Source organism: Bufo bufo, chromosome 2 (assembly GCF_905171765.1).
Source record: "Bufo bufo chromosome 2, aBufBuf1.1, whole genome shotgun sequence".
Lineage (NCBI taxonomy): Eukaryota > Metazoa > Chordata > Amphibia > Anura > Bufonidae > Bufo > Bufo bufo.
In genome coordinates this window covers 331,121,343-331,135,740 of record NC_053390.1, presented here as the reverse complement: position 1 = coordinate 331,135,740, position 14,398 = coordinate 331,121,343, and the positions used below count along the sequence as shown (strand labels likewise).

Genomic DNA, 14,398 nt, shown 5'->3' with positions numbered 1-14,398 from the left:
TTCAAATGCTTTCAGTACACTTGCGTTTTTCCGGATCCGGCAGGCACCTCCGGCAACGGAAGTGCATGCCGGATCCCAACAACGCAAGTGTGAAAGAGGCCTTATATTTTTTTTGTGGCGTTTTTTAGTCACACAACATTTTTCAGCATTTTTTTTCCAAAGAGAAATCTATGGGTAAGACCACACGGAGCGGTCATGATCCAGTCTGGTCGCAGCCTGCTGCAGTCAAGAACCGTGCGGCCAATTAGACCGCAACTTCCTGATAATTAAAGGGGTTGTCCGGGTTCAGAGCTGAACCCGGACATACCTCCATTTTCACCCAGGCAGCCCCCCTGACTTGAGTTCATGCTCCGATGCTCTCCTTTGCCCTGCACTAAATCGCGCAGGGCAAAGGCATTTTGTCACAACCCTTAGTTAGGTCGTGACTCTGTGTCTGCACATGCGGTTGCCTTTGGCAACGTGGTTTGCATGTGAGGCACTTTTCCTTGGATGTGGTATTTTCCCATTTTGGTTTGCACGGGGTTAAGGTGTGTCTGCTAGGTGTGGTGGGTGTGACCTCAGGCCTCCTTATATGTTGGTGTGTTGGAGCCTGTGGTCAGTTTGATTTTGTTGTCAGTCTGTGTTGGAGCTCTGCTCCCTGGCTGTATGTCTTGGTCTGTGTGAGCCACTCTTATTTATTATTTTGCTTACCTTGCGCTGTCTGTGTGTCCCCTCCGGTGTGTTTCTGTCACTCCTCCCCCCCCACCTGTTGTATATAGTAATGGTGTGGGTCTTGCCTGGAGGTTTGATTGTGGTGTGTTGCCCCGGAAGGGGCTTGCTTTCCCGAAAGGGGTTTAAGCGAAACCAAGACTGTGGGTTTCCCAGCCTGGAGCCTCCTTCCATCACGGCTGCAGCAGGTAAGTGTGGATAGCATTGTTATGTTGCTATGTAACTTACCTGCCATACTGTTTATCCCATGGTCTTGCATCCTGTCTCCTACTGGGCCTCTGGAGACACCATTCATCCATGGTGAAGGATGAATGGGTGGTCTCTGCTCTGTCATCAGGCCTAGGGCATAGCAGGGATAGCAGGGTCCTAGGTTGGTGAGCATGAGCCCCCTTACCTTCTGAAGCGGCTCATGCGCTAGGAGTCTAGGGAGAGCTCAGGGTTACATTAGGAGGTGACCTGCTCCCTGTTCCCTGCTATCTGGCATTGCAGCCACTGACATTGCCCGGTGGGGGTTATCCCCATTCCCCGTCGTGACACATTTTCAGGAGTTCCGATGAACTGGGCTCTCCATGGGGCTGCCAAGAAGCCCGGTGACGGCTAGGGCAGCGCTAAAGCACGCCAATCTGAGCCGGTGACGTCACCAAACACAATTTTGGCAGTGTGTTATTGTAAACAAAAGAGCCCGATGCTAACATCAGGGGGGATGCCTGGGTAAAAATATGGGTATGTCCGGGTTCAGCTCTGAACCCGGACAACCCCTTTAACTTCAATACCGCACAGCCATTATGAATTCACATCGCCTATACAGTGAGGTCTTCATTAGTTAAATATCAGGCAGCTGTGGCCTAAATGGCCACGTGGCTCTTGACTGCAACTGGCCACTACCCAACCAGATCAAGAGCGTGCCGTGTGCAGGGCCGTCTTTAATATTCATTGAACCCTGGGCATGAATTTACTTGGACCCCCTGGATCCCGCCTTCCCACACCCTTGCATGCAATCACGCCCTCTACCACAACACACACACAAAATCCACACACCACAGAGTAGTCTCCCTGGCTGTAGCGCTGTCCAATCGCTGGGAGCAATGGCGCTCCTTTCTGTGCACTAGTTTTATACACCAGTAACACATGAAGAAAGGTGCAAAAGGTAAGTATGGTACAGGTCAGAAGGACTGGACCCCAGTAAGGAGTAACAGAAGAGTGCTGAGGTAAATGCAGTGGGTGTGGGACATTATATGAGGCACCAGCACTGTATGAAGTGGCTACAAGCTCCTGTCAGCAGCAACCTGTGCTGCAGGGACTACCCTGCAGGGTCATGTGACGACACCCCTGCCTCACAGGACCAGTACACATATGGCAGATGCCAGTACTCCAGCGACTTCCATAGAGGTGACGCAGCCTCGCTTACCTTTGCAAGTCGAGGTGGGAGGATGTGGCTTGGCGTAAGCAAAGGGCAGGGGAGGTCGGCATGAGGAGCAAGCAAGTAAGTCCATCACAATGCGAGCCATGCCGATCGCATAGTGATCGATAGGATCGGGACACTGAGCTGCCTTGGGCCCCCCAGGAGCAACTGGGCCCGGGGCAGCTGCCCCTTTTGCCCCGCGTTAAAGACGGCCCTGACCATGTGGTTTTATCATAAGGAAAAATGTCTGAAAAAATGCCACAACCAGAGAATGCTGCAATTTCCTAAAAATGCCAAGAGAGCAAAAAAATGCAAGGAAAGTGTCTTAAAATGCCATATAAAAGGCAGCATTTCTAGGGCATTTTATAATTTCTAATTGGCCAACTTAATTTTTTTGCTACAAAAAATGCTGACAAAGAAAACATGGCATTTTTGGACAAATACTACTTTTCCCAGATCTAAAAAAGGTGTCGTGGCATGGGAGGGGAAGGGGGCGGGCTGGCAGGCCCGTCTTATTTATAATTTTCTACGCCTGTTTTAGGCGTACAAAATGATCTAGATCTACGTCAGCAAGGGAGCTGTCTTAAATTTAGAAGCGCCGTAAAATGCACCTAAGTTATGTAGAGGCCTGAGCCGCTAAATAACTTAGGCATATCAAGGACGTAATGGGGTCCAGCTTTTTGGAATTTTTTAACTATCACCAGCAGCCTTTTCAAAAATCATACCTCTCACCTGATCTCCTCGCTATATCAGAATTTATTAGAGGACTCTTATAAGGGCACAACGACTTTTATCCTGGGCTGGGAACAGGAACTAGGAACCTCTATACCAAAAGAGGACCAACAAAAAGCCTTTCTATTCTCTCACAGATTGTCAATGGCCTGCTCAGCTCAGGAGAAGAACTATAAGATTATGGCACGATGGTACAGGTACCCAGCTAGACTCCACAGGATTTTCCCCTCTGTTCCGGAATCTTGTGGGCGATGCGGAATAGAAAAGGGAACTATGCTTCATGTCTGGTGGAAATGTAGCATGGTCCAACCATTTTGGGATAATGTCTTCAAAATATACAAAAAGATAACAAAGAAATCAGTTGAAAACACCCCTCAGATAGCGCTCCTCTCCATCCTGCCAGGCTCCATTGCATCTCAGAAAAAAAGCATTCTAAGATTCTGTATTTCTGCAGCTAGATCCGTGATACCCAGGCATTGGCGCACCACACATGTGCCTAATATCAGAGAATGGTATCAGGAAATGTTGCATATCGCTAGAATGGAGGAGATCTCAGCAGAGGTTTCTACCCAATCGATCAAATATCACAAGGTATGGTCACAATGGATTGACTTTTAAGAATCCCCAGATCTCTTATCTGTGCTCGCAGCTTGAAGGGTTGATCTCACTGACATTCACCCCCCTTGTCCTTCTCTTCCTCCCCTCTTGCCCATTCCCCTTTCCTTACCCTCTTTTCCTTTATTGCTAGCTCTATCTTCTCTTCATTCTTTCCTTTCTCTTCTCCTCAACTGCTTATATACTTACCTTTATCTTGACAACTTAAAAGTTCATGTTCATCTATGACAGTCACTGCCTTATGAAGACAGAAATCGGGGATATACCCCGCGATACACAGAATTTATTGAATATGGCTGTACCGTTATTGAATACTTATTTTATTGTTATATATACAATTCACATGTATGAACAAATGCTATGTATACATGTCGCATGCATCAGTATTAAATAAAAAACTGTTTAAACATAAAAATCATACCTTTCAAAATCATGTTCTAATCCCTGTCCTGAAATATTCATGGATGGGGTCACATGCGTCACTGCAATAGTTGCCTCAGTGGTGATGTCCCCAAGTGCTACATCACTGCTGGGTCACATGCTGCTTGGGCACACGTAACCTATGAGGCCAGACGTTGGCTGCGCAGTGCACATGACCTCGGGACAGGTAAGGGCAAGGCAGCAGGTGAATATGATTTTTTCAGCAAGTGCCACAGACTGCTAATAAAAGTTTAAAAAGTCAAAAAATACCAGTATGCACACTTACCCAGCTGTTCTTGTAACTGACAATGTATATTAGGCTATGAGATTTCAAGAAATTTGCCATTATTTTAACGTTTCTTTATAAATGTTAGGAGACAATCAGATGTGATGAGCATTGGTATTTTGGCTATAATATTAGTTCAGGGGTGTGGTGAAAGCTGGATGTGTCCCTAAATACTAAAAGTAGTCTTTTAGAAGCTGTGATGGGTGACACAGAAATTATAGAGATTAGAAGAAAGTAAACACTGCTTCTCATTGGTATGGAAAGCTGTTGTCTTCATACGACTGCCTTCTCCAACAGAGAATGACATGGACCATGGGAGGTTACCAGCATCTACACACACTATAGTTGTGGCTTCTCAGCAATAAGGAAAGCTGTTGTCTTCATAGGACTGCCTTCTCCAACAGAGAATGACATGGACCATGGGAGGTTACCAGTGTCTACACACACTATAGTTGTAGCTTCTCAGCAATAAGGAAAGCTGTTGTCTTCATAGGACTGCCTTCTCCAACAGAGAATGACATGGACCATGGGAGGTTACCAGTGTCTACACACACTATAGTTGTAGCTTCTCAGCAATAAGGAAAGCTGTTGTCTTCATAGGACTGCCTTCTCCAACAGAGAATGACATGGACCATGGGAGGTTACCAGTGTCTACACACACTATAGTTGTAGCTTCTCAGCAATAAGGAAAGCTGTTGTCTTCATAGGACTGCCTTCTCCAACAGAGAATGACATGGACCATGGGAGGTTACCAGTGTCTACACACACTATAGTTGTAGCTTCTCAGCAATAAGGAGAGCTGTTATATTCATAGTAGGGCTGAAACGATTACTCAATTGAATCGAGTAACTCGACACAAAAAAATCTTCGATAAGAGAGAATTAGTTTGTGTCATGTGACCACGGAGCGTGAGTGAAGCGCTTGCTATTACTCACACTCCGTGGTCACCCGCTAGCCCGCACCGCACTGCACTGTATCCTGACACATCGTCAGGTCATAGTGCACGTAAGCGCGCACTATGACCTGACGTGTGATGTCAGGAGGACAGTGCAGCGCGTAAAGAAGAAGATGGACAAGCTGTGGAGGGGCGCCCCTACAGGAAAGGTAAGTATTTTATTTCAATGGCGCTGAGGACATGGCTAGGGGAGGGATGGTAGCACTGGGGGGCAGCTGATGGCACTGGGGGGGGGAAGCTGATGGCACTGGGGGGCAGCTGATGGCACTGGGGGAGGCAGCCTGATGGTATGGGGGGGAAAAGCTCATGGCACAGGGGCTCATGAGTTTTTATAGAGAATGTTCTTTTAATTAGTTTTTGGTTATTAAAATACTCAATTAATCATTGGATTAAATCGGTAGAATACTCTATTACAAAGAATAGTCGATAGCTGCAGCCCTACTTCATAGGACTGCCTTCTCCAACAGAGAATGACATGGACCATGGGAGATTACCAGCATCTACACACACTATAGTTGTGGCTTCTCATCAGTAAGGAAAGCTATTGTCTTCATAGGACTGCCTTCTCCAACAGAGAATGACATGGACCATGAGAGGTTACCAGTATCTACACACACTATAGTTGTGGCTTCTCATCAATAAGGAAAGCTGTTGTCTTCATAGGATTGTCTTCTCCAATAGAGAATGATATTGACCAGGGGAGTTTACAAGTATCTACACGCAGCACAGTGCTCGGTCCATCGTTGACTTATAACAGGGTCCATCAGGATCCATTGTGGTGTATATCACTTTGACCAGATAGCACTACATGCTGCGCTACTCTCACTGGCAATCTGCTAGAATTTGCAATGGAGGCTCTGAACTCAGGATCCAAAGCAAATATGAACATAGCGAGAATACTCCAACACGTTAACTATTCTTACAATTTTGTGGCTGTTTATAAACTTGGTGCAAGGAAAGAAATGCTACTTTTATATGGTCTAGTGGAAACATCAGTGAGCATTTACAGCAGTCATCTCCGACTAGTGGCTTTCCAGCCACTGCAAAACTACGACTCCCAGCATCCCCTGACATCCTGTTTAGAAATGCAATTTTACAACAGCTGGAGAGATCACTGACATCAAGTCGGGATTAGACACAAATAATGGAAAATTCATTGCATCCTAAAGCCCATTGCAGTGACCGGGATAACAGGACTGCTTTATTCAGAGCACAGGCCGGGTTTGCTGCAGTATATCTGACTGCCGATCAGCAACAGAACTTGTATATGGACGCCAAAGCACCTCAAGACAAACATAATATCGGGTAAAGACTAAGGGGGTCATTTATTCGCCTGAAATAAGCCTATATTAGGCAGATTGCGGCGCAGCGGTCTTAATAAACGACCCCCTAAATTCCAGGTTCCGGCACATCTCTTTGTGAAAGTCAATTACAAAGCATAAAATTGCCATCCCCTTTTCTCATCCTGACTGAAATATTAAAGTGTGAAATATTTGCATTGCTTATTTCAAATCTATTATATTCCATCATGCCCACTGTTTGTTTCCGTGTCCGTTCCGTTTTATTTGCGGATAGGATGCGGACCCATTCATTTCAATGGGTCCACAAAAAATGAAGACAGCACACCATGTGCTGTCCGCATCAGTATGTCCGTTCCGTAGCCCCGCGAAAAAAAATAGAACATGTCCGAGGCTGTGACGCTCTCCGCTGCGATTGGACAGCGCTACAGCCAGGGGAGAAGGAGACGCCCACAGAGAGAGACTGTCTCCTCCTCATTGCTCCAATGCTCAGTATTAGTATACTGAGTGAAATTTGCAAGGGGCCATAACGGGGCTCAGGAGCGCTATTTTAAAAAAACGGGCAGGGTGGCAGCACAGCGGGCAGGTACAGATATTTATCTCACTTACTACAAGCCCATGAATGGTCCTCTTTAAGGCCAGGGCTACACGGCAACATGTGTTGCGCGACAAAAAGGGAACTACACTGACATTTATCGCGCGACATTCATATCGCACCACAGCGTCTTTTATCGTAATAATAGTCAATGGTGTTCCCCTGCCGCGTGTAACATACTGTGACAGTCACACAAAAATCTAACTGTCGTTTTGCAGTCGCAGCATGTCGCAGTGCGACACCATAGACTCTCGTGCGACACATGTCGCTGTGTAGCCCTAGCACATCAGTTGTGTCTGGCTCTGGGCGGAAAGAGGTGTATGCAGCCTCACTGGACATGCCATCCATACCATACCATCATAGTAAAGAGAAGCACCCGTCACATATAGTAGCGCTACATGTTTCCAGTTATACCAGTTCCTGAAACCAGTCACAATCTAATTTGCCCATTCACCCAACTGGATCAATAGGCATTAAGGAGGTGAAAAAGGAATGTCACGCTATTTCTGGAGCTTTGTGGTAGAAGCTCCTTCCAGAACATACCCTGGCATTACTACAGATGGTGGCATTATTGGTGAGTAACGTACAGGTGAAACTCGAAAAATGAGAATATCGTGCAAAGTTCATTTATTTCAGTAATGCAACCTAAAAGGTGAAACTAACATAAGAGATAGACTCATTACATGCAAAGCGAGATATTTCAAGCCTTTATTTGTTATAGTTTGGGTGATTATGGCTTATAGCTTATGAAACCCCAAAGTCCCAATTTTGAGGTATCCTTTGCTCAGGGGGTATGGATTATTAGCTGACTAGAGTGTGACACTTTGAGCCTAGAATATTGAACCTTTTCACAAAATTCTAATTTTAAGCTGCATTAATGCAATTCCTTTTAAGTTGCATTACTGAAATAAATGGACTTTTGCACGATATTCTAATTTTTCGAGTTTCACCTGTATATTATGGCACAGGATTCGGGAAGCTTGACGATTTTGGAGGGTTTTTTAATCATGCTTGTGATCATCAATCAATATCATCCATTTGGATACTGCACGTATGACAAGTACCATCACACTGTGCAGTTCCTATAGAGTTGTATGGCCTGGGGTTAGCAACTTCAGGAACACCAGCTGTTCTTACACTACAGCCATGCTGGGAATTGTAGTTTCACACCGGCTGGAGGTCGTCCTATAATGACATGTTGGAGGGACCCCTGTCCCACATCAGGCACACAGCATGTCCTCACCCATCACTTATCACCGCTGCTTAGAATCGGAACTAACCAGTGCTGAAAGTAAACAGGCTCGCCCCGGTAAATAATATATGGAAGACGTGGGCTCGATTGTTCTTATAAGTCAAGGACAAGAATGTAAAAGATGGAGCACATTAAATATTAAACGGACATTAGCACACAATGGTCTAATGGCCTGAATTTGTGTGGTTTTAGCCCCTCTCCTGACATCAGTCAGAAAAAACATTGGATTTCAGCAAGCCAAGTCCATGATTCCTGCAGGAAATAAGCTGGTGCTGTTCGTTCAGCAGCTGTCTATAGGGTGTAGGCATCTTAAAGGGCATCTGTCAGCAGATTTGTACCTATGACACTGACCTGTTACATGTGCGCTTGGCAGCTGAAGACATCTGTGTTGGTCCCATGTTCATATGTGTCGGCATTGCTGAGAAAAATGATGTTTTAATATATGTAAATGAGCGCTAGGAGCAACGGGGGCGTTACCATTACACCTAGAGGCTCTGCTCTCTCTGCACTTTATTGACATTGCCAGCTGTGATCACTTTTACACTGCCTGGTCCTGCCAATCCAAGTGGAGAGGGCACCGCAGTGGCAGAGAAAGCACAGCCTTTTGGTGTAATGGAAACGCCCCCGTTGCTCCTAGTGGCTCATTTGCATATATTAAAACTTCATTTTTCTCAGTAATGCGGACACATATGAACATGGCACCAACACAGATGCCTTCACATGTAACATGCCAGCCGGTGTCATATGTACAGATCTGTCTGTGGTGGTGGAGGAATATCACGTCTATGGCCGGCTTGAGACAAGAAAATCCAGTAAAGATCCCATACAGACAGCTGGTAGACCAACGCTAATTTAGTCAATAGCTATTCCTCCAGACTGCCTCACCCATGTCCAACCTACCTACAGCAAGAAACAAAGGATCAAACATGTAAAAAACCAACAAGCCCAATCCTTATTTCACCCATCTGCCGTGGGGATAGTCAGTCCATTCAACTGATATTGGCAAATCCGGCCAACTTACATCTAATGTGTATGCCTCCCTAAATGCTTTAGTGCTAAGAATTTAAAGGGGTTGTCCAGTCGAGGAACCCACAATTCCAAAGGTCATAACCTATGCCCAATTTTTTTTTAATTCACCTGTCTGCAACCTGTTCCCACTGGACCAGAACTGGCTTGGTGATGTGACGGCTGCAGACAATCACCGGCCTCTGCGGTCACTAGCAGGAATGCACTATTCTCGCACACGTGATTGGCTACAACTGTCACGGCCGGGACTGGCGAGAGGTCAGCCCAGGGGATCAGAGCAGACCGCTATACTGAGTGGATGGGAAGTCATAGGTTGTACATGTGATATGTGGCGACATATTAGAAACCTGACCTAACACTGACTACATCGCCAACTTACTACATGTGCTCTGTTAGGCTGTTTTCATTTACAGTCCATGTGATTTTAGTAAATAGCTACAAAGGTGGTCCGAAACACAGTAGATATCACAACGTATCCCCTATCCACAGGATAAGTGTCTGATCAGCAGAATAGAGATGTATGGAGCGGCGGTGCACATGTGTGTCTGTGGAGGAACACCGACCCCGTTCTCATGGTGGGTGGGGGAACCGGCAGCTGGACCCCCGCCGATCAGACACTCATCCCGTGAAAGTGTTGGCCTGACTTCTCCATACACACCATAAAAGACTGATGAGCAATGCTGATGGCATAACGTACTGATACAAGTTTTATACATGCCTTTGACGCTAAAAAAAGGGCGTAAATTAGGGCTGATGCACACAACTGTATGTATTTTGCGGTCCACAAAAACCGGATCCACAAAAAATACGGATGACGTCCCTGTGCATTCCGTATTTTGCAGAACGGAACAGCTGGCCCCTAATAGAACAGTACTAACCTTGTCCGTAATGCAGACAATAATTGGAATTTGTGGAACGGAAATACGGACATACAGAAACAGAATGCACACCCATTGAAATGAATGGTTCCGAACGGACACGGAAAGAAAATACATTTGTGTGCATGAGCCCTAAGCCTTCAGAAAGGGTAGCAATGGTCACATGACTCCAGTTGTAGCAGAATACTGACCAGTCCTCCCAGTGCTCGGTAACTAGCCGCCATCTAGTATATCACATGTCCTAAACCAGAAAACTGACACAGTGACATAAAACCGCCTCTGCCTGCTGACGGTTTCTCACTCCCATGGCATCTGATCCCACTCCAGCTGTTCCTGGGCCACCGGTAGGTTATACTGGCCCCCCTAGTGGGGTAGAAACATTAACTCCCTAGACGCCAGGGAAGAGAATGAGGTGAACTCACAGGACCCCAGGGACAGGTTATTACTGACTGCTAGGCACCAGGGATCCTGTGGCTTACCAGCTGGATGCCAGGGCTGCTAAGTGTGAACACACCTCACAGGTAGGAAGAGTACTAACCCCTCGCCTGCCGTGCCTCCCGTGTGATGGAGGGCAGACAGCGGGAGGCACATTCACGTGTGGGGAATACGGATGTCAATAGACGTGATGCGTACGAGGAGAAATGTCACCCGCTCCCACCCAGCGGCTGGGTACCACACCAGTGCCCACCTACAATGCCACACACACAACTTTCCTGTCACAACTTTAACGCCGCGTCCTACCTGAATGCTGCAGCAGATCTCCGAGTCGTCCGGCAGGCGCACCGTGCACCTCATCTCCACGTTTAAGGACCTCATGCTGGGGGTCCTCAGGCGAATCATCTTCATGCTCCCCGTGTGGTGGGTGCACTGGCAGCCAAACATGCACCTAGGCTTGTGAGCTATCAATAGGAGGGGAGAAGGCTGCTACCAGCAGAGCACAAGATGCATCCCTCGTCTCCTCCTCCTCCCACACAGTGCCCGTGCAGGGGGCTGGGAGGGATAGGCTGGGGCTGCAGGATGTCGGCAGTGTGGAGCCTGCTGCTGCTGCTGCTGAGGCAGGATCTCCGGGGATGGGGGCAGTGTGGAGCCTGCTGCTGCTGAGGCAGGATCTCCGGGGATGGGGGCAGTGTGGAGCCTGCTGCTGCTGAGGGATGTCGGCAGTGTGGAGCCTGCTGCTGCTGAGGGATGGGGGCAGTGTGGAGCCTGCTGCTGAGGCAGATCTCCGGGGATGGGGGCAGTGTGGAGCCTGCTGCTGCTGAGGCAGGTTCTCCGGGGATGGGGGCAGTGTGCTGCTGCTGTGAGAGCGAGGCTGGGGCTGCAGTCTGCTATGAGAGAGAGGGAGAGGGCTGCCACCTCCTCAGCTCCAGGGAGAGGGTGTGAGAAATACCTCACTGTGTGGAGATATCAACGGCTCTGCTGTACTTCACAATAGCCCAAAACAATCCTTTTATGTCATCAAAAGTGCAATGCCTTTCCTCAGGCTCCTGCACACAGGATGGAATGGAACCGACGGCCCCTAAGGCTACTTTCACACTGGCGTTTTGGCTTTCTGTTTGAGGATGAGGACCAAAAATACATGGAGGCAAATGACACCACTTCCCTCTCAACCATATGTGATTAGATAAATAAAAACACTGACAACATTTTTCTTAGTGGAATAGAAATGGCCGAAGTGCTTTATTAAAGGTAACCAAAATTAAAACCAATAAATAATTTAATAAATTAATTAATAATTAAAACCATCAACCATAACAATAAATACCAATTTCAAACCATCCATATAGACCAAGATCCACTCAGCATCAGCTGAGCGATACAGCCCCTCTAATAAAGCACAGCGACAGGTAGCACAAAATTTAAGGGAGAAAGGGCGGGCCCTGTCCAGATCCGCGACGACTGCCCTGAGGTAGCGGCGAACCTGGAAATATAAAGGGGACAAATTTCCCGCCTTGCGGGCAGGAACAAATCACAGAGCTGGAAATCTCCCCCAGCAACAGGGTAGCAACCAATTAACAGCTCGGCTTCAGTTGCTATCCAGAAAATCAAACTTAAACAGAACCAGCTTTAACCGGATTCATCTTCTTGAGGTAAATTCACCTAAAAAATAAGGCGGGAAGGGGAAGAAAAGGGGGAGAAAGGGGGTAGAGAACATAAACTACCTAATAAATTTGCCATAAAATATGGGGTCATTGCCCCCATGTGTCCCCTAAGCTAAACGCTCTGGTGGGCCCTTACATTTGTGTGCATCAGCCCAAACTCAGCACCAGCGGGGTTATCCAAAGGCTAACACATGCGCCCCAGTGCCCAGGCACCTCATATAGATTATACTTACCCCAGCACCCACATCGCTCTTGATACCTGCACGGCCACCGCTGCATCTCCCTAGCGTCACCCGCAATGCTAGGGAGGCTGGTCCCCGTCATGGCCTGCTATTGGCTGCTCCCCGCGTTGCCGGATGTTTTGATCCGCATGACGAGGAGATTCACCGGTGGCCATGCAGGGATCAGGAGCGACGCTGGTGACTGGGAGCAGGTAAGTATAATGTATATGGGGGCATGTGTTTTGACTTTGGATAACCCCTTTAATACCAGAAACCCCAAAACATTTGGCTTTGATTGGCTGATGCAGTGTTCATGACCAGGAATATAAAAAAAAATATTAAAGAGGTCTTCTAACACTTTTTAAAGGGATTCTGTCACCAGGTTTCACCCCTGTCAGGTAAACATATGCTGATGTTCAGGGCCTCATCAGGATTCCTAATGTGGGCTTATAAATGTCATCTGTGGGCTTATTTTGCTAAAAAACAGGTTTTACTAACCTGTCAGTCAAAGAAATAAGGTGCCTAAGGGGATGTCAAGGGATGCAAGGTGCCGGCCGCACCCACCGCCGTTCGTGCCCAGCGCCGCCTTTCCAGACTTCTGCACCGCCTCCTAATCCTCTGTGCCGCCTCTTGCTCTCCCTCCCCCTCCTCCTGCTGTAAGATATCGCGCGTGTGCACAGGGCTCAGAGGCTGGCGCCAGAGTGCAGGTCATACCTGGGTTGAGTGAAGTGCTGGCGCATGCGCACTTCGCTTTAAGAAGACAAATCGAGAAGTCCACACGGAGCGCATCAGGCAGAGCCCTGTGCGCACGCGCGAGATCTTACAGCAGGAGGAGGGGGGATGGAGGGAGAGCGAGAGGCGGCACAGAGGATTAGGAGGTGGTGCAGAAGTCTGGAAAGGCGGCGCTGGGCACGAACGGCGGTGGGTGCAGCGGGCACCTTGCATCCCTTGACATCCCCTTGGGCACCTTATTTCTTTGAGTGACAGGTTAGTAAAACCTGTTTTTTAGCAAAATAAGGCTACGGATCACATTTAGAAGCCCACATTGGGAATCCTGATGAGGCCCTGAACATCAGCATATGTTTAGCTGACAGGGGTGAAACCTGGTGACAGAATCCCTTTAACTGGAAACCCTTGGCAATCAGCTGCTTGTGAAGGTGCCGACGCTTCTGTGAGCACCGTGGCCTTCTCGCAGCTTACCCTAGGCCAGCGACGTCACGTTCATCAGTCATGTGACCTGGGCACAGCTCAGCCCCTTCAAATTAACAGGGCTGAGCTGCCATGCCAAGCACATCCGCTATACAATGTTTTACTTTTTACTTATCACTTTATAAATGCGCCTGCACTTTTTTTTTGTTGATTATCGCCTTGGCAACCAATGGCATGTCACTGCGCATGTGCTGTAATTTCCTGACTGTTTATTCAAGCCTCTTTCTGGATATGTGTATATGTGCATATATCAATAATCGCCTGACTTATGATTCAAGCCTTGTTGTAGCATGTATTGCGCAACTGCATTGTGATCTAGCTGACACCATTACCGTGCGGTCAGGACCGGCCTTTGGGGTGTGCGAGCTGTGCGGCCGCACAGGGCGCCGTGGCAACAGGGGGAGGCCGACACAGATCGCAGTCGGTCTCTAACAGCAGGCCGGCCCGAGATTGTGTGAGGCGAGCCTGGCGAGCTGAGCCGCTGCAGCTGCCAGGTCAGGTTCCGCTGCCAGGTGGAGGAGGAGCTTAGGGGCGCAGGCGCAGCCTCCAAGTGTTGCGCCTTCACAGAGAGCCGCGGAAGGATCCGCTCAATGTGTGAGGGCGGCGGCCGGTGCTCTGCAGATAGGGAGGGAGCTGAAGACATCAAATAGTGAGTACCTGTTCTTATTGTTTTTGTTTTAACCAAATAGCTTTTATTAAATG

General features: G+C 47.8%; 1 protein-coding gene across 2 annotated transcripts in view; it reads right to left on the bottom strand.

The window, feature by feature from the left end:
- Positions 1-11,190, bottom strand: part of FRMD3 (FERM domain containing 3) — a 235,002-nt gene extending 223,812 nt beyond the window's left edge. For both annotated transcript variants that reach the window (XM_040417038.1, XM_040417039.1), the window contains exon 1: positions 10,909-11,190. In XM_040417038.1, the coding sequence (XP_040272972.1) occupies positions 10,909-11,049 (141 nt within the window). In that variant the 5' untranslated portion in view covers positions 11,050-11,190. The remainder of the gene's footprint in view (positions 1-10,908) is intronic.
- Positions 11,191-14,398: the final 3,208 nt, after the last annotated feature.